Genomic DNA, 18,855 nt, shown 5'->3' with positions numbered 1-18,855 from the left:
TGCCCTCCGAGAGGAGAGAGTGTATTGACGGGGGAGAAGAATGGAGCCTGTCAAGATATGAAATGTGTAGGAATGGCTGTAGGGGGATTCAGTTACATCAGGGGCACACTAGTGACATTCTCCTGGCCCTAGCCTTCACAGCTGGCTGATACCATTGTGTAGTTTCAGTTCTAGCTGTAGCGTATACTCATAGATTTTTTTTTCCAAAAGAGTTCTATGTGGGGGGATAGGATCCTACCAATAACCATTTTTTGATCTGAAGAACCCTTTTTGGAAGAAATGTTTCTTTGATGATTCTTTGGAAGGCAAAGGAGGGATCTACATAGAGCCACATATCATATTGCCCAGCATGCTCTATTGCAGGATGATTTTCAGAATTGTTTATTTTAATATCTGTATTTCTGCATGTACAGTGAGCTCCAAAAGTATTGGGACAGTGACCCATTTTAGTTTTTTGGGGCTCTGTTCTCCAGCACTTTGGATTTGAAATGATACAATGACTATGAGGCTAAAGTGTGGACTGTCAGCTTTAATAAGAGGGTATTTCCATCCATATCGGGTGAACCGTTTATTAATTACAGCACTTTTTTGTACATAGTCCCCCCATTTTAGGGGACCTAAAGTATTGGGACAAATTCACTTACATGTGTATTAAAGTAGTAATAGAATGCAATGACTACATCAAGCTTGTGAATAATTATCTTGAATAATGATGAGTGAGAAAGTTACTCCAAAATGACCCCATAAATGATTTACCATTTACCCATTGTATAAAGTGAAAATGCTCTCGAAGCCGGTGTTTGGAGGATATATTGGCAACAACCTCGACTTTTTTAGACCAGGAGTAGGCTTAATCTGTGTCCAGGAATCTAGCCCGTGGGCTTTGTTGTCACTAGGCTTGCTTTACCACAATTCCCAGGTTTTTCTGGAAATACTAATTGGAGTATTCCCAGATTTCCTGCTTGTTCCATCCTGATTCCAGAAATCTTCCAAAACTAGTGAATTTTGAGAAAGTTACTAGCATGTTGCAACCCTAGTTGTCACTCATATCATATAGTATATGTTTGATGTCCTCCCTTTCCTGGCATCTTTAACTTACCTGCTGTAATTATCTATTTAGTGTCTGTCAGACTTCTCCTGAATCCTTATCTGATTAAGCACCTCATCCAGGTCCCTACAGGAGACACCCTTCACACATCGATATGACTAGCTGATAATTGGCTTTATTTCACTAATTTAATATTCAAGTCATAGGCCCCTTTTGTCACTGGATCATTAGACCATTAGCAACAAGTCAATTGTTATCTGTTTAGTACTGGGCAACCGTGTATTGTACTACAGGAATGAACATTGAGGGTAGCCTGAGTTTAAATACAGTATAGCTCATTATGGTGGCTGTGATTTATGGGTGCCGGATTGCGCTGGTGGTTAGACAGTTGGGCCAGTGACCGAAAGTTGCTAATTCCAGTCCCTGAGCCGACGAGGTAAGAAATCTGTCAATCTGCCCTTGAGCAAGGCACTTAACACTAATTCCTCCAGGGTCACTGATCCCTGGCTGTGACCCCACTCTTCGAGGGTGTCTAAGGGGGAGTGGGATATGCAAAAAACATGCAAAATTTCCATTTCACTATACTCAGTACAGGTTAAACAAGACAAATATAAGCACCCCTTATTTGACTCTTGAAATCAATGAGGCTCAATTATCAGACTGATATGCCTACAGATGTGACTATATGCTGAAATGTAGAAGGAAATATTTGGACTAGTTTTCAACATAGCTAACTAGCTGATCTAAACATTGTTTGTGACATGGCTGTGTGTGTCAATTCTGCTGTCATATGCTGTTCATCAGATGCCATGACTGTTTATGTCATCTGGTATGACAGTGCTATGTAGTCCTTTGTCAAAATATGGTTAAAGGGGCAATCTGCAGTTGTTGTTTTTTATTGGTTCAAAATGCAGATTGCCCCTTTAACTGTTGTCATATTGAAAAGGTATTCTTATGACATACAGTTAGTTTACCTTAAGATCATCTTGACTGCAACTGATAAGGCAATGACAAAGTAGTCTCATATAATGTTATCACATCACAACATGCAACACATATTGTTTGAGTACAAATATCCACAAAGGTACAGAGACATTATAGGACAAATACTGTCTTCATAAATATGTAGTATTCATGAAATGCCATATATTCCAAGACGGACCTCTCAGGATGATGAGAATTGCTTGGGATGAGATGTTCCTGCTGTGAGTGTGTGGAGTGGAGAGGGAGGGGAGGGGGTTATTTGTATGTGTGACTGAGTCTGAGTGTGTGTGTCTGAGTGTGGGGAGGGAGGGTGGGGAGAGGCGGTATTTATGTAATTGAACCAAACCGGGTTCTGTACAGACAGGCCTCGTTTGACAGGCGCAAACTATTGTTTTCACTTAATTATGTTTCGTTCGCACAATAATTTCCCAGACTGCATTTCTGTAAGATTCCGTTTTCATACAGAAGAGAGGAGGCAGACACGATAGTGTTAGCTATGTTACGTTGCTGTGTGGGTTAGCTAGGCAGGCAGTGGTGGAGGTGTGTGCTGCTGTCATTTTCTGAGGCTGCATTGAATCCAGGTCTATGCGTCAGGCCGAGGATGTCCTCTACATCCTAATGATGCTGCTTCCCTCCACACAGCCACACAGCTGGGCCCGATGCTGCTGCAACTCTGCAGCAACACTGCCCCCTACTGGGTATTCTGCCTAGTATATTAAAGACACTTACTGTTTGGTTGTTTTGTTACAGTACTGCTGCAGCTGCTGTACTTACAGAAACACACTCATGATGGAGAGAAATTAATTTCTCAAGCACTCACACTGACGCGCACACACACACACACACACACACACACGCAATCACACAATGACATACACCTCTGTTTTAGGCTGGGTATGACTGCGGTAAGCTATGTTGAATCATTATGGGAACTATAGCTGTTACTGTATCTGTGTCCCAAATGACACCCTATTCCCTATATAGTGCACTACTTTTGACCAAAGTCCAATGGGCCCTGGTCAAAGTTAGCGCATTATAAAGGAAATAGGGTGTCATTTGGACGGCAGACTGTATGTCTCAAGTGCCTGCATAGGCTGCATCCCCAGCCAGAGATACTGTACATAGTTAAAGGTCTCTAAGATAATATTATACAAACTTTCTCCTTTGTCTTCTTCTCTCAGAACCGACCCGTACTACCTGTGAGAACCCAGGGACACCTCGCTACGGTTCTTTGAACAGAACCTATGGCTTCAAGGTATTTTATGAACACGTACTGTACATGTGTGGGGGGGGGGTCTACAGTCTTACCTGAGAGAATGAACCTGATTCAAACTCATGGCCTTATAACAGTCAGATTGCATGCTGAAGATATTTAGGTAATCTGCTGTCTATGAATGTGTACTGTATGGATTATGAATGTGTTGTGAAGTCCTTAAGTAGGTACCCTTCAAATATTTATTTATTTAATTTTAAACAAGCTTATAGTCAATAACACAATAGAAAAAAAAGAAAGTCTATATACAGTTTGTGCAAATGGAGGTAAGGCAATAAATAGGCCATAGTTGCGAAGTAATTACAGTTTAGCAAATTAACACTGGAGTGATTGATGAGCAGATGATGATGTGCAGGTAGAAATACTGGTGTACAAAAGAGCAGAAAAGTAAATAAAAACAATATGGGGATGAGGTAGGTAGATTGGGTGGGCTATTTACAGATGGGCTATGTACAGCTGCAGCGATCGGTTAGCTGCTCAGATATCTGATGTTTAAAGTTAGTGAGGGAAATATAAGTCTCCAGCTTCTGCGATTTTTGCAATTCGTTCCAGTCATTGGCAGCAGAGAACTGGAAGGAAAGGCGGCCAAATTAGGTGTTGGCTTTGGGGATGACCAGTGAGATATACCTGCTGGAGCGAGTGTTGTCGTGACCAGTGAGCTGAGATAAGGCGTAGCTTTACCTAGCACAGACTTATAGATGTCCTGGAGCCAGTGGGTCTGGCGACGAATATGTATCGAGGGCCAGCCGACTAGAGCATACAGGTCACAGTGGTCGGTGGTATAAGGGGCTTTGGTGACAAAACGGATGGCACTGTGATAGACTGCATCCAGTTTGCTGAGTATAGTATTGGAAGCTATTTTGTAAATGACATCACCGAAGTCGAGGATCGGTAGTATAGTCAGTTTTACGAGGGTATATTTGGCGGTGTGAGTGGAGGCTTTGTTGTGAAATAGGAAGTCGATTCTGGATTTAATTTTGGATTGGAGATGTTTAATATGAGTCTGGAAGGTGAGTTTACAGTCTAGCCAGACACCTAGGTATTTGTAGTTGTCCACATATTCAGTCAGAACCGTCCAGAGTAGTGATGCTAGTCGGGCGGGCGGGTGTGGGCAGCGAACGGTTGAAAAGCATGCATTTAGTTTTACTAGCGTTTAAGAGCAGTTGGAGACCACGGAAGGAGTGTTGTATGGCATTAAAGCTCGTTTGGAGGTTAATTAACACAGTGTTCAAAGAAGGGCCAGATGTATACAGAATGGTGTCAGCTTTCCAATCGTTAGGGATTGGAGGGGTTGCGACAATGGCGGCAGATAATTTTAGAAAGAGAGGGTCCAGATTGTCTAGCCCAGCTGATTTATACGGGTCCAGGTTTTGCAGCTCTTTCAGAACATCTGCTATCTGGATTTGGGTGAAGGAGAAGCTGCGGAGGCTTGGGCAAGTTGCTGCGGGGTGTGCGGAGCTGTTGGCCAGGGTTGGGGTAGCTAGGAGGAAAGCATGGCCAGCCGTAGAGGAATGGAGAAATGAAGTGGAGAAATAAAGTGGTTGTAATACAAGTCTCTCATTCACACACCAAGCTCATGTAGTCTCATACCTTCTGGACAAAGCCATAACACTATAGGTAAAAAAAAAAAGAATATCCCAAGAATAATAAATAGTGTCCGAATGGCAAAACATTGGTTTAGAGACAATGCTCTTGCTAGACAAAGTCACATAACATAGGGGAAGTTTTCTTTGGCTAATGAAATGCAAATGAGACTATGAATATGTTCATTACTTATATGCAAATTCCATCTGGTATTTGAGTTGTTTAAACATGAGATCTCTGCATGTTTTGTCTGAACAGAGACCATAATGACCGTGACAATATGAATGTCAATCATGGTGATAAGGATGGTGATTGTGGATATTTCACAGGAATGTTAAAGAACAAAAATAAGCTATGAAACACCTTACCGTGTTGTCCATTACTGTTTTAGAAATGTCCCCAGCCAACCAGAAAACAGGCTAGTTTCTATTCTCAGCAGCTATGTTTGTGTTTACAAGGTTTCATTTTCCTTTGTGTTTTATTTATATGTGTGTTTATGTGCGCACAAGCACGTGTGTGTGTGTGTGTGTGTGTGTGTGTGTGTGTGTGTGTGTGTGTGTGCGTGTGTGCGCGTGCGTGCGTGTGTGTGTGTGTGTGCGCGTGCGTGTGTGTGTGTGTGCTTCTTACTATGCTGGAGTCGTAGGGTGTCTACACAGCATGAACTGCGAACACGAGCAGTCCTCCCTCCGTTTCATGTCCCTAATGAGCCTTAAAACGCTACGACTTTCCCCCACCAACAGAGCTGTGTTTACGTTGTTAGGAGTGATAAACAGGGTAAAACTGTACCGCAAATCTCATTGATTTGTTTGGGAAAAGGGAGACACATTTGCTGCACATTTGCTTGCCTCTAATTTGGAATCAAAAAGAAAGTTAGCAAAAATCAAATGGCATAAAAGTGAACAGCAGAATGTAGGCAAAGACACCACAGTGTTCACCTTCTGCTGCATGGCTAGCCTCTAATTTGGAATCAAAAAGAAAGTTAGCAAATATCAAATGGCAATAAAGTGAAGAGAAGAATGTAGGCAAAGACACCACAGTGTTCACCTTCTCGCCTGTGGTGCTGTTGCATCATACACAGTGTATTAGATAGAATGCATCTATCTAGGGCAGAATGTACGAAATGACCAATCTATTCTAGATGTACCTATAAACACTAGTGCATTATACTGTGTTCAGAGTTACGTTGGTGGGATAAATACATGATACATGCAGAGTTACTATTCCACTGTAAAAATCAACACACAAAAACACACAGATGACAGAAGGGAAGGTGAGAGGGGGACAGTTATCCCTCCCTGCTATTTCAGTAGCTCCTCCTCATTAAGTTAAGACATGGTAAATAACTGCTGCTTTTTGCAGCGTGAATTAAGTTTACAAATATTTTCGCTAGGGGACATGGAGTGAAAGGGAGGAGGAGGAGGAGGGAGGAAGGGGGAGGAGAAGTGTGTTAGGGCTCTTGCCATGAAATAACTTTACGGGAAAAAAATCCAGGGGACAAGGAGGGAGAGGGAGGAGGAGGAGTGCGAGGAAGGAGGAGGAGAACAGGTGAGGGTTCTTGCCCAAATGCACTGGCATTAAGAATTCAAGCCTTAATGTAAAGTTTGGGGTCAAGTCATGCCCAGGCTTCAGAGAGAACAATGAAATATCAGGCTTTTCACACCCATTAATCATTTGTCTCATTTGAATATATATATATATAGAGAGAGAGACAGAGAGACAGAGAGACACACAGAGAGAGAGGGGGGGGGGGGGGGAGAGGAGGGGGGGGAGGGGAGGGAGGGAGGGAGGGAGGGAGGGAGGGAGAAGAAGAGGAGGCCTTGCTGGCTGCGGCCTAATGATATTGAAGTAGAGTGAAGGAGATATTGTATTCCAGAGATAAGGCCCTGTGTCTATTACTCGTTAGACCATGTTCCAGTGCCGGGGACGACGTGTTAATCAATTAATGTGTGAAGCCACTGTGTCATTCCATGACACGTTTTCATATTTCACTCCCCTGACTGTCACTTGGTTTAATGTCACACACACACAGATGAGCACACAGACACACACACAGATTTACGCGTTCACATACACACACATTCTTCTACACACACACACACTGAGATGAGCACACAGACACACACACACGCAGATTTGCGCATGGACATACACACACGCACAAATGCAAGCAAAGCGGGGGAAGGCTGAGAGAGCTGAAAAGAGCTGACAAGAGCTTACCTGATATGTCGCTCTGTGAAAAGACATTAGTGATCAATGATCAGTCTGTGGCAGACAGACAGGTGAGCAGACAGACAGACAGAAAAGAACCAGGGAACGTGTTGTTTGATGTAACCTTATGCTGTTTAAATAAAACCTTTCACAGGGATTCAATATTTGACGTGTACATCTGTCCACAAAGCCTTTGTTTGATATCAAAATCAAGATTGATATCAAAATCAACATTTGATATCAAACTGGCCTTTGAATGAAAGCACTGCTATTCCAAGTCTCTTTTTAATCATTATAAACATCTGAGATTAGTGTGAATGTAAAAGTGTAAACTACTCTTTATGTCATTGGTACTATAACTACATACTGTAGATCCTAACCAAGTGGTGTGTGTGTTTCTATACTTCTGTCCCTATTGTAAATGCGGGTGCACTCACCTGTGTGTTTCTACTCTAACACAGGTGGGCAGCATGGTGGCGTTCCAGTGCCAGCCGGGTCACCTGCTCCAGGGCTCCACCACCCGGCTGTGTCAGGCTGACCTTACCTGGAGCGGCTCCCAACCAGAGTGCATCCGTGAGTCACATTACAGCACCTACTGTTCCTTTATGACGTCCGGTCACACCCCGTACTGTCCCTCTATGACGCACGGTCACACCCCCGACTGTCCCTCTATCACGCCCGGTCACACCCCCTACTGTCTCTCTATGACGCCCGGTCACACCCCGACTGTCCCTCTATGACGCCCGGTCACACCCCCGACTGTCCCTCTATCACGCCCGGTCACACCCCCTACTGTCTCTCTATGACGCCCGGTCACACCCCCTACTGTCCCTCTATGACGCACGGTCACACCCCCGACTCTCCCTTTATGATGCCCGGTCACAACCCCTACTGTCTCTCTATGACGCCCGGTCACACGCCCTACTGTCTCTCTATGACGCACGGTCACACCATCTACTGTTCCTTTATGAAGCTCGGTCACACCCCCTACTGTCCCTTTATGATGCCCGGATACACCCCCTACTGTCTCTCTATGACGCCCAGTCACACCCCCTACTGTCTCTCTATGAAGCCCGGTCACACCCCCTACTGTTTCTCTATGACGCACGGTCACACCCCCTACTGTTTCTCTATGACGCCCGGTCACACCCCCTACTGTTTCTCTATGACGCACGGTCACACCCCCTACTGTCTCTCTATGACGCCCGGTCACACCCCCGACTCTCCCTTTATGAAGCCCGGTCACACCCCCTACTGTCCCTTTATGATGCCCGGTCACACCCCCTACTGTCTCTCTATGACGCCCGGTCACACCCCCTACTGTCTCTCTATGAAGCCCGGTCACACCCCCTACTGTTTCTCTATGACGCACGGTCACACCCCCTACTGTTTCTCTATGACGCACGGTCTCACCCCCTACTGTCCCTTTATGACGCCCGGTCACACCCCCTACTGTCACTTTATGAAGCCCGGTCACACCCCCTACTGTCCCTTTATGACGCCCGGTCACACCCCCTACTGTTTCTCTATGACGCACGGTCACACCCCCGACACACCCCCTACTGTCTCTCTATGACTCCCGGTCACACCATCTACTGTTTCTCTATGACGCCCGGTCACACCATCTACTGTTTCTCTATGACGCACGGTCACACCCCCTACTGTCTCTCTATGACGCACGGTCACACCCCCGACTCTCCCTTTATGAAGCCCGGTCACACCCCCGACTGTCCCTCTATCACGCCCGGTCACACCCCCTACTGTCTCTCTATGACGCCCGGTCACACCCCCTACTGTCCCTTTATGACGCCCGGTCACACCCCCTAATGTTTCTCTATGACGCACGGTCACACCCCCGACTCTCCCTTTATGAAGCCCGGTCACACCCCCGACTGTCCCTCTATCACGCCCGGTCACACCCCCTACTGTCTCTCTATGACGCCCGGTCACACCCCCTACTGTCCCTCTATGACGCACGGTCACACCCCCTACTGTCCCTCTATGACGCCCGGTCACACCCCCTACTGTCCCTCTATGACGCACGGTCACACCCCCTACTGTCCCTTTATGATGCCCAGTCACACCCCCTACTGTCTCTCTATGACGCCCAGTCACACCCCCGACTGTCCCTCTATCACGCCCGGTCACACCCCCTACTGTCTCTCTATGACGCCCGGTCACACCCCCTACTGTCCCTTTATGACGCCCGGTCACACCCCCTAATGTTTCTCTATGACGCACGGTCACACCCCTGACTCTCCCTTTATGAAGCCCGGTCACACCCCCGACTGTCCCTTTATCACGCCCGGTCACACCCCCTACTGTCTCTCTATGACGCCCGGTCACACCCCCTACTGTCCCTTTATGATGCCCGGTCACACCCCCTACTGTCTCTCTATGACGCCCGGTCACACCCCCTACTGTCTCTCTATGACGCACGGTCACACCCCCTACTGTCCCTCTATGACGCCCGGTCACACCCTCTACTGTCTCTCTATGACGCACGGTCACACCCCCTACTGTCCCTTTATGATGCCCGGTCACACCCCCTACTGTCTCTCTATGACGCCCGGTCACACCCCCTACTGTTTCTCTATGACGCACGGTCACACCCCCTACTGTCCCTTTATGATGCCCGGTCACACCCCCTACTGTCCCTTTATGAAGCCCGGTCACACCCCCTACTGTCTCTCTATGACGCCCGGTCACACCCCCTAGTGTCTCTCTATGAAGCCCGGTCACACCCCCTACTGTTTCTCTATGACGCACGGTCACACCCCCTACTGTTTCTCTATGACGCACGGTCACACCCCCTACTGTCCCTTTATGACGCCCGGTCACACCCCCTACTGTCCCTTTATGAAGCCCGGTCACACCCCCTACTGTCCCTTTATGACGCCCGGTCACACCCCCTACTGTTTCTCTATGACGCACGGTCACACCCCCGACAAACCCCCTACTGTCTCTCTATGATTCCCGGTCACACCATCTACTGTTTCTCTATGACGCCCGGTCACACCATCTACTGTTTCTCTATGACGCACGGTCACACCCCCTACTGTCTCTCTATGACGCACGGTCACACCCCCGACTCTCCCTTTATGAAGCCCGGTCACACCCCCTACTGTCTCTCTATGACGCCCGGTCACACCCCCTACTGTCTCTCTATGACGCCCGGTCACACCCCCTACTGTCTCTCTATGAAGCCCGGTCACACCCCCTACTGTTTCTCTATGACGCACGGTCACACCCCCTACTGTTTCTCTATGACGCACGGTCACACCCCCTACTGTCCCTTTATGACGCCCGGTCACACCCCCTACTGTCCCTTTATGAAGCCCGGTCACACCCCCTACTGTCCTTTTATGACGCCCGGTCACACCCCCTACTGTTTCTCTATGACGCACGGTCACACTCCCGACTCTCCCTTTATGAAGCCCGGTCACACCCCCTACTGTCTCTCTATGACTCCCGGTCACACCATCTACTGTTTCTCTATGATGCCCGGTCACACCATCTACTGTTTCTCTATGACGCACGGTCACACCCCCTACTGTCTCTCTATGACGCACGGTCACACCCCCGACTCTCCCTTTATGAAGCCCGGTCACACCCCCTACTGTCTCTCTATGACGCCCGGTCACACCCCCTACTGTCCCTTTATGACGCCCGGTCACACCCCCTACTGTCCCTTTATGACGCCCGGTCACACCCCCTACTGTTTCTCTATGACGCACGGTCACACCCCCGACTCTCCCTTTATGAAGCCCGGTCACACCCCCTACTGTCTCTCTATGACGCCCGGTCACACCATCTACTGTTTCTCTATGACGCCCGGTCACACCATCTACTGTTTCTCTATGACGCACGGTCACACCCCCTACTGTCTCTCTATGACGCACGGTCACACCCCCTACTGTCTCTCTATGACGCACGGTCACACCCCCGACTCTCCCTTTATGAAGCCCGGTCACACCCCTACTGTCCCTCTATGACGCCCGGTCACACACCCTACTGTCTCTCTATGACGCCCAGTCACACCCCCTACTGTCTCTCTATGACGCCCGGTCACACCCCCTACTGTCCCTCTATGACGCCCGGTCACACCCCCTACTGTCCCTTTATGATGCCCGGTCACACCCCCTACTGTCTCTCTATGACGCCCGGTCACACCCCCTACTGTCTCTCTATGACGCACGGTCACACCCCCTACTGTTTCTCTATGACGCACGGTCACACCCCCTACTGTCCCTTTATGACGCCCGGTCACACCACCTACTGTCCCTTTATGAAGCCCGGTCACACCCCCTACTGTCCCTTTATGACGCCCGGTCACACCCCCTACTGTCCCTTTATGACGCCCGGTCACACCCCCTACTGTTTCTCTATGACGCACGGTCACACCCCCGACTCTCCCTTTATGAAGCCCGGTCACACCCCCTACTGTCTCTCTATGACGCCCGGTCACACCCCCTACTGTTTCTCTATGACGCCCGGTCACACCATCTACTGTTTCTCTATGACGCACGGTCACACCCCCTACTGTCTCTCTATGACGCACGGTCACACCCCCGACTCTCCCTTTATGAAGCCCGGTCACACCCCCTACTGTCTCTCTATGATGCACGGTCACACCATCTACTGTTTCTTTATGACGCCCGGTCACACCCCCTACTGTTCCTTTATGACGCCCGATCACACCCCCTACTGTCCCTTTATGAAGCTCGGTCACACCCCCTACTGTCCCTCTATGACGCCCGGTCACACCCCCTACTGTCTCTCTATGACGTCCGGTCACACCCCCTACTGTCCCTCTATGACGCCCGGTCACACCCCCTACTGTTTCTCTATGACGCTCGGTCACACCACCTACTGTCTCTCTATGACGCCCGGTCACACCCCCTACTGTCTCTCTATGACGCACGGTCACACCCCCGACTCTCCCTTTATGAAGCCCGGTCACACCCCCTACTGTCTCTCTATGATGCACGGTCACACCATCTACTGTTTCTCTATGACGCCCGGTCACACCCCTGACTGTCCCTTTATGACGCCCGGTCACACCACCTACTGTCTCTCTATGACGCCCGGTCACACCCCCTACTGTCTCTCTATGACGCCCGGTCACACCCCCTACTGTCCCTCTATGACGCCCGGTCACACCCCCTACTGTCCCTCTATGACGCCTGGTCACACCCCCTACTGTCTCTCTATGACGCCCGGTCACACCCCGACTGTCCCTCTATGACGCCCGGTCACACCCCCGACTGTCCCTTTGTAGACAGAGAGTGAGAAATACATGTGATGTGGTCCTAACCAGACTAGTTTGTCATGGTTCTGCTGTATTGAGGTCCAGTGAGCGTGGCTTATATCGTATGTCAGGCGTAGGAGTCTTACAGGCGATTAAATGCAGGTCTTTTGAACGAGTTTCGCTTGAATATGAGCAGTTCGCTGTTTCCTAGGTAACAAGGCTCTCAGAAGGATCATGGCAGAACTATCTCCAACTAGCAACGTTAGCGCCTGCTATAACGATCCAAAGGCTTCATTACTGTTTAAATGATAGTGGCACAATCTGCTAAGCTTCATAGTCATATTTAATAACTGCCACTTTAAAATTAATTCACAGGATTTGAGACATAGAGGGTCATTTTCTTTTCTCTGTGTCACAGCATCCCTGTGGAACACCTTTCTAATATTCAGTTGCAGTCTCTATTTGTCAGGGCATGGACTCTTCAAGGTGTCGAAAGCGTTCCACAGGGATGCTGGATGTTGACTCCAATGCTTCCCACAGTTGTGTCAAGTTGGCTGGATGTCCTTTGAGTGGTGGACCATTCTTGATACACGCTGGAAACTGTTGAGTGTGAAAAACCCAGCAGCGTTGCAGTTCTTCACACAAACCGGTGCGCCTGGCACTGGTTCTACCATACCCTGTTCAAAGACACTTCAATCTTTTGTCTTGCCCATTCACCCTCTGAATGGCACACATACACAATCCATGTCTCAATTGTCTCAAGGCTTAAAAATCCTCATGTCCCAGGGTCCCAGCATCCCAGCTCACCTGCTGTGACTGAGAGAAGAAAATAACCCTCTATGTTTCAAATAATGTTAATTCATTTTCAAAGCGGCAGCTATTAAATATGACTATGAAACTTGGCAGTGTGTGACCCTATAGCCAAAAGTAGTGCACTATATAGGGGATAGGATGCCATTTGGGACACTGCCATCCACACACTGATCCTATTTCATGCAGATCGCCAGTCACCCTCAGGGTAGTCTTACCCACTATTGCTACCTCCATGGGGATAGGGTGAGGCTGGGTCAGGTGGGGTGAGATGGCGGGTAAAGAGGTGATGGTGGTGGTGTCCTTTCTCTCACTTAGTCTCTCTCTGTATCGGTCTCTCTCTCTCTTTCTCTCACTTAGTCTCTCTCTCTGTATCGGTCTCTCTCTCTCTTTGTGTCACCTATCCCAGGGAGGAGAGGAAGGCAGGCCCTAGTCTTATCTCCCCATACAGCCGGTCTCCCTCTCTCCACCCATCACCACACACACATACAGTACACACACACACTTTACTCTTGCGTCACACCATGGCCAAGCACCCACCTCTCCACCTCCCTCCATGTTCTCGGTCTCTGACCAGTAGACTGACACTGTTAAAGATTCACGGAGCAAGGTAGGCTGGGAGTATGTCAAGCCAGTTGGCAGAACAGGGGTGACTTTACCAACCAAGTCACTGTGTGTTGTTGTTGTGTTTCTCACACAGTCACAGCTTCGAATGACAGCATCACTGACTGTCAAGAATATAGCACATAATAGTAGCAGTAGCAGCAGAAGAGGTAGTAGTAGTTGTAGGAGTAGTAGTAGCAGTAGTATTAGTAATAGTAGTAGTAGTAGTAGTAGTAGTAGTAGAAGTAGTAGTAGTAGTAGTAGTAGTAGCAGTAGCAGTAGTAGTAGTAGTAGTAGTAGTAGCAGTAGTAGTAGCAGTAGTAGTAGCAGTAGTAGTAGTAGTAGTAGTAGCAGTAGTAGTAGCAGCAGTAATAGTAGCAGTAATGGTAGCAGCATAAGTAGTAGTAGCGGTAGTAGTAGTAGTAGTAGCAATGGCAATAGTTGTAGTAGTAGCAGCAGTAGTAGTAGCAGTAGTAGTAGCAGCAGAAGTAGTAGTCATAGTCATAGCATCAGTCGTAGTAGTAGTAGTAGTAGTAGCAGTAGTAGTAGTAGCAGTAGTAGATGTAGTAGCAGTAGCAGTAGCAGCAGACATTGTAGTAGCAGTAGCAAGAGTAGTAGAAGCAGTAGAAGTAGAAGGAGCAGTAGCAGCAGTAGTATTATCAGTGGTAATAGCAGTTGTAGCAGTTGCATTTGGAGTAGTAGTAATAGTAGTAGTAGCAGTAGCAGTAGTAGCAGTTGCAGTAGTAGAAGTTGCAGTTGGAGTAGTCGTAGTAGTAGTGGTAGTAGTCGTAGCAGTAGTAGTAGTAGTAGTAGATATAGTAGTAGCAGTAGCAGCAGTAGCATCAGTAGTAGTAGTAGTAGTAGTAGCAGTAGCAGCAGTAGTACTAGTAGTAGATGTGGTAGCAGTAGCAGTAGTAGTAGCAGCAGAAGTAGTAGTAGCGGTAGCAAGAGTAGTAGAAGCAGTAGTATCAGTAGTTGATGTAGCAGGAGCAGTAGCAGCAGTAGTATTAGCAGTGGTAATAGCAGTAGTAGCAGTTGCATTTGGAGTAGTAGTAACAGTAGTAGTAGTAGTAGCAGTGGTAGCAGTAGTAGAAGTTGCATTAGTAGTAGCAGTAGTAGTAGTAGCAATAGTAGCTGTTCCAGTAGTAGAAGTTGCAGTTGGAGTAGTAGTAGTAGTAGTAGCAGTGGCAGTAGTAGTAGTAGCAGTAGTAGTAGCAATAGTAGTGGCAGTGGTAGTAGTAGTAGAAGCAGCAGTGGTAGTAGTAGTAGCAGTGGCAATGGTAGTAGTAGTAGCAGTGGCAATGGTAGTAGCAGTAGTAGTAGCAGTGGTAGTAGCAGTAGTAGTAGCAGCAGAAGTAGTAGTCGTACTCATAGCAGCAGAAGAAGTTGTAGAAGTAGAAGTTGCAGTTGGAGTAGTAGTAGTAGTAGTAGCAGTGGCAGTAGTAGTAGTAGCAGTAGTAGTAGCAATAGTAGTAGCAGTAGTAGTAGTAGTAGCAGCAGTAGCAGCAGAAGTAGCAGTAGCAGTAGCAAGAGTAGTAGAAGCAGTAGCAGCAGTAGTTGAAGTAGCAGGAGCTGTAGCAGCAGTAGCAGTAGCAGTGGTAATAGCAGTAGTAGAAGTAGCAGCACTAGTAGTAGCAGTGGAAATAGCAGTAGTAGTAGTAGCAGTTGTAGTAGTAGTAGTAGCAGTAGTGGCAGTTGCAGCAGTAGTAGCAGTTTCAGTAGTATAAGTAGTAGAATATGTGGTAGCATTAGCAGTAGATGTGGTAGCTGTAGAAGTTGCAGTAGTAGTAGCAGCAGAAGTAGTAGTAGCAGTAGCAAGAGTAGTAGAAGCAGTTGCAGTAGTAGTAGTCATATAATCAGTAGTAGCAGCAGCAGTAGTAGTAGTAGCAATAGTAGCAGTTGCAATAGTAGAAGTTGCAGTTGGAATAGTAGTAGTAGTAGCAGTGGCTATAGTAGCAGTAGTAGCAGTTGCAATAGTAGAAGTTGCAGTTGGAATAGTAGTAGTAGTAGCAGCGGCAATGGTAGTAGTAGCAGTAGTAGTAGCAGTAGTAGTAGCAGCGGCGGTGGTAGTAGTAGTAGCAGTGGCAATGGTAGTAGCAGTAGTAGTAGCAATGGTAGTAGCAGTAGTAGTAGCAGCAGAAGTAGTAGTCGTACTCATAGCAGCAGAAGAAGTTGTAGAAGTAGAAGTTGCAGTTGGAGTAGTAGTAGTAGTAGTAGCAGTGGCAGTAGTAGTAGTAGCAGTAGTAGTAGCAATAGTAATAGCAGTAGTAGTAGTAGTAGCAGCAGTAGCAGCAGAAGTAGCAGTAGCAGTAGCAAGAGTAGTAGAAGCAGTAGCAGCAGTAGTTGAAGTAGCAGGAGCTGTAGCAGCAGTAGCAGTAGCAGTGGTAATAGCAGTAGTATAAGTAGCAGCACTAGTAGTAGCAGTGGAAATAGCAGTAGTAGTAGTAGCAGTTGTAGTAGTAGTAGTAGCAGTAGTGGCAGTTGCAGCAGTAGTAGCAGTTTCAGTAGTATAAGTAGTAGAATATGTGGTAGCATTAGCAGTAGATGTGGTAGCTGTAGAAGTTGCAGTAGTAGTAGCAGCAGAAGTAGTAGTAGCAGTAGCAAGAGTAGTAGAAGCAGTTGCAGTAGTAGTAGTCATATAATCAGTAGTAGCAGCAGCAGTAGTAGTAGTAGCAATAGTAGCAGTTGCAATAGTAGAAGTTGCAGTTGGAATAGTAGTAGTAGTAGCAGTGGCTATAGTAGCAGTAGTAGCAGTTGCAATAGTAGAAGTTGCAGTTGGAATAGTAGTAGTAGTAGCAGCGGCAATGGTAGTAGTAGCAGTAGTAGTAGCAGTAGTAGTAGCAGCGGCGGTGGTAGTAGTAGTAGCAGTGGCAATGGTAGTAGCAGTAGTAGTAGCAATGGTAGTAGCAGTAGTAGTAGCAGCAGAAGTAGTAGTCGTACTCATAGCAGCAGAAGAAGTTGTAGAAGTAGAAGTTGCAGTTGGAGTAGTAGTAGTAGTAGTAGCAGTGGCAGTAGTAGTAGTAGCAGTAGTAGTAGCAATAGTAGTAGCAGTAGTAGTAGTAGTAGCAGCAGTAGCAGCAGAAGTAGCAGTAGCAGTAGCAAGAGTAGTAGAAGCAGTAGCAGCAGTAGTTGAAGTAGCAGGAGCTGTAGCAGCAGTAGCAGTAGCAGTGGTAATAGCAGTAGTATAAGTAGCAGCACTAGTAGTAGCAGTGGAAATAGCAGTAGTAGTAGTAGCAGTTGTAGTAGTAGTAGTAGCAGTAGTGGCAGTTGCAGCAGTAGTAGCAGTTTCAGTAGTATAAGTAGTAGAATATGTGGTAGCATTAGCAGTAGATGTGGTAGCTGTAGAAGTTGCAGTAGTAGTAGCAGCAGAAGTAGTAGTAGCAGTAGCAAGAGTAGTAGAAGCAGTTGCAGTAGTAGTAGTCATATAATCAGTAGTAGCAGCAGCAGTAGTAGTAGTAGCAATAGTAGCAGTTGCAATAGTAGAAGTTGCAGTTGGAATAGTAGTAGTAGTAGCAGTGGCTATAGTAGCAGTAGTAGCAGTTGCAATAGTAGAAGTTGCAGTTGGAATAGTAGTAGTAGTAGCAGCGGCAATGGTAGTAGTAGCAGTAGTAGTAGCAGTAGTAGTAGCAGCGGCGGTGGTAGTAGTAGTAGCAGTGGCAATGGTAGTAGCAGTAGTAGTAGCAATGGTAGTAGCAGTAGTAGTAGCAGCAGAAATAGTAGTTGTACTCATAGTAGTAGTAGTAGCAGTAGCAGTAGTAGTAGTAGCTGCAGTAGTAGCAGCAGAAGTAGCAGTAGCAAGAGTAGTAGAAGCAGTAGCAGCAGTAGTTGAAGTAGCAGGAGCTGTAGTAGCAGTGGTAATAGTAGCAGCACCAGTAGTAGCAGTGGAAATAGCAGTAGTAGTAGTAGCAGTTGTAGTAGCAGTAGTAGTAACAGCAGTAGTAGTAGCAGTAGCGGTAGTAGTAGTAGCAGTAGCAGTAGTAGTAGTAGTAGTAGTAGTAGTAGCAGAAGTAGTAGTAGCAGTAGTAGTAGCAGCAGCAGTAGTAGCAGAAGTAGTAGCAGTAGCAGTAGCAAGAGTAGTATCAGTAGTTGAAGTAGCAGGAGCAGCAGTAGTAGTAGCAGTGGTAAAAGCAGTAGTAGTACTAGCAGTTGCAGTAGTAGTAGTAGTTCTAGCAGCGGCAATAGTAGTTGTAGCAGCAGTAGTAGTAGCAACAGTAGTAGTAGCAGTAGCAAGAGTAGTAGAAGCAGCAGGATCAGGAGTTGAAGTAGCAGGAGCAGTAGCAGCAGTAGTAGTTGCAGTGGTAATAGCAGTAGTAGTAGTAGAAGTTGCAGTTGGAGTAGTGGTAGTAGTAGCAGTAGTAGTAGTAATAGTAGTTGTTGCAGTAGTAGTAGTAGTTGCAGCAGAAGTAGTAGTAGCAGTAGCAAGAGTAGTAGCAGTAGTTGAAGTAGCAGGAGCAGTAGCAGCAGTAGTAATTGCAGTGGTAATAGCAGTATTAGTAGTAGCAGTAGCAGTTGCAGTTGGAGTAGTAGTTGTAGTAGCAGTAGCAGTGGCAATAGTAGTAATAGTAGTAGCAGTGGAAATAGTAGTAGTAGTAGCAGCGGCAGTGGTAGTAGTAGCATCTGCGGCAATAATCATAGTCGTAGTATTAATAGCAGTCATAGCAGTAGCAGTATTAGCAGTGGTAGTAGCAGTAGTAGCAGTTGCAGTTGTAGTAGAAGTAGTAGTAGCAGCAGAAGTAGTGGTAGCAGTAGCCGTAGCAAGAGTAGTAGCAGTAGTTGAAGTAGCAGGAGCAGTAGCAGCAGTAGTAGTTGCAGTGGTAATAGCAGTAGTAGTAGTAGAAGTTGCAGTTGGAGTAGTAGTAGTAGTAGCAGTAGGTAGTAGTAGTAGTAGTAGTAGTAGTAGTAATAGTAGTAGTTGCAGTAGTAGTAGTAGTTGCAGTAGTAGTAGCAGCAGAAGTAGTAGTAGTAACTGCGACAATAGTAGTAGTAGTAATAATAGCAGTCATAGCAGTAGCAGCAGAAGTTGTAGTAGCAGTAGTAGTAGCAGCAGAAGTAGTAGTAGCAGTAGCAGTAGCAAGAGTAGCAGCAGTAGTTGAA

At 46.9% G+C, this 18,855-nt stretch overlaps 1 protein-coding gene across 2 annotated transcripts in view; it reads left to right on the top strand.

Moving 5' to 3' along the window:
* Positions 1-18,855, top strand: part of LOC110489401 (CUB and sushi domain-containing protein 3) — a 650,169-nt gene that overhangs the window by 612,023 nt on the left and 19,291 nt on the right. For both annotated transcript variants that reach the window (XM_036971421.1, XM_036971422.1), the window contains exons 62-63: positions 3,214-3,287; positions 7,559-7,670. In XM_036971421.1, the coding sequence (XP_036827316.1) occupies positions 3,214-3,287; positions 7,559-7,670 (186 nt within the window). The remainder of the gene's footprint in view (positions 1-3,213; positions 3,288-7,558; positions 7,671-18,855) is intronic.

Source organism: Oncorhynchus mykiss, chromosome 32, assembly GCF_013265735.2.
Source record: "Oncorhynchus mykiss isolate Arlee chromosome 32, USDA_OmykA_1.1, whole genome shotgun sequence".
NCBI lineage: Eukaryota > Metazoa > Chordata > Actinopteri > Salmoniformes > Salmonidae > Oncorhynchus > Oncorhynchus mykiss.
The sequence above is the reverse complement of the archived record's forward strand: the minus strand, read 5'-3'. Positions and strand labels throughout refer to the sequence as shown.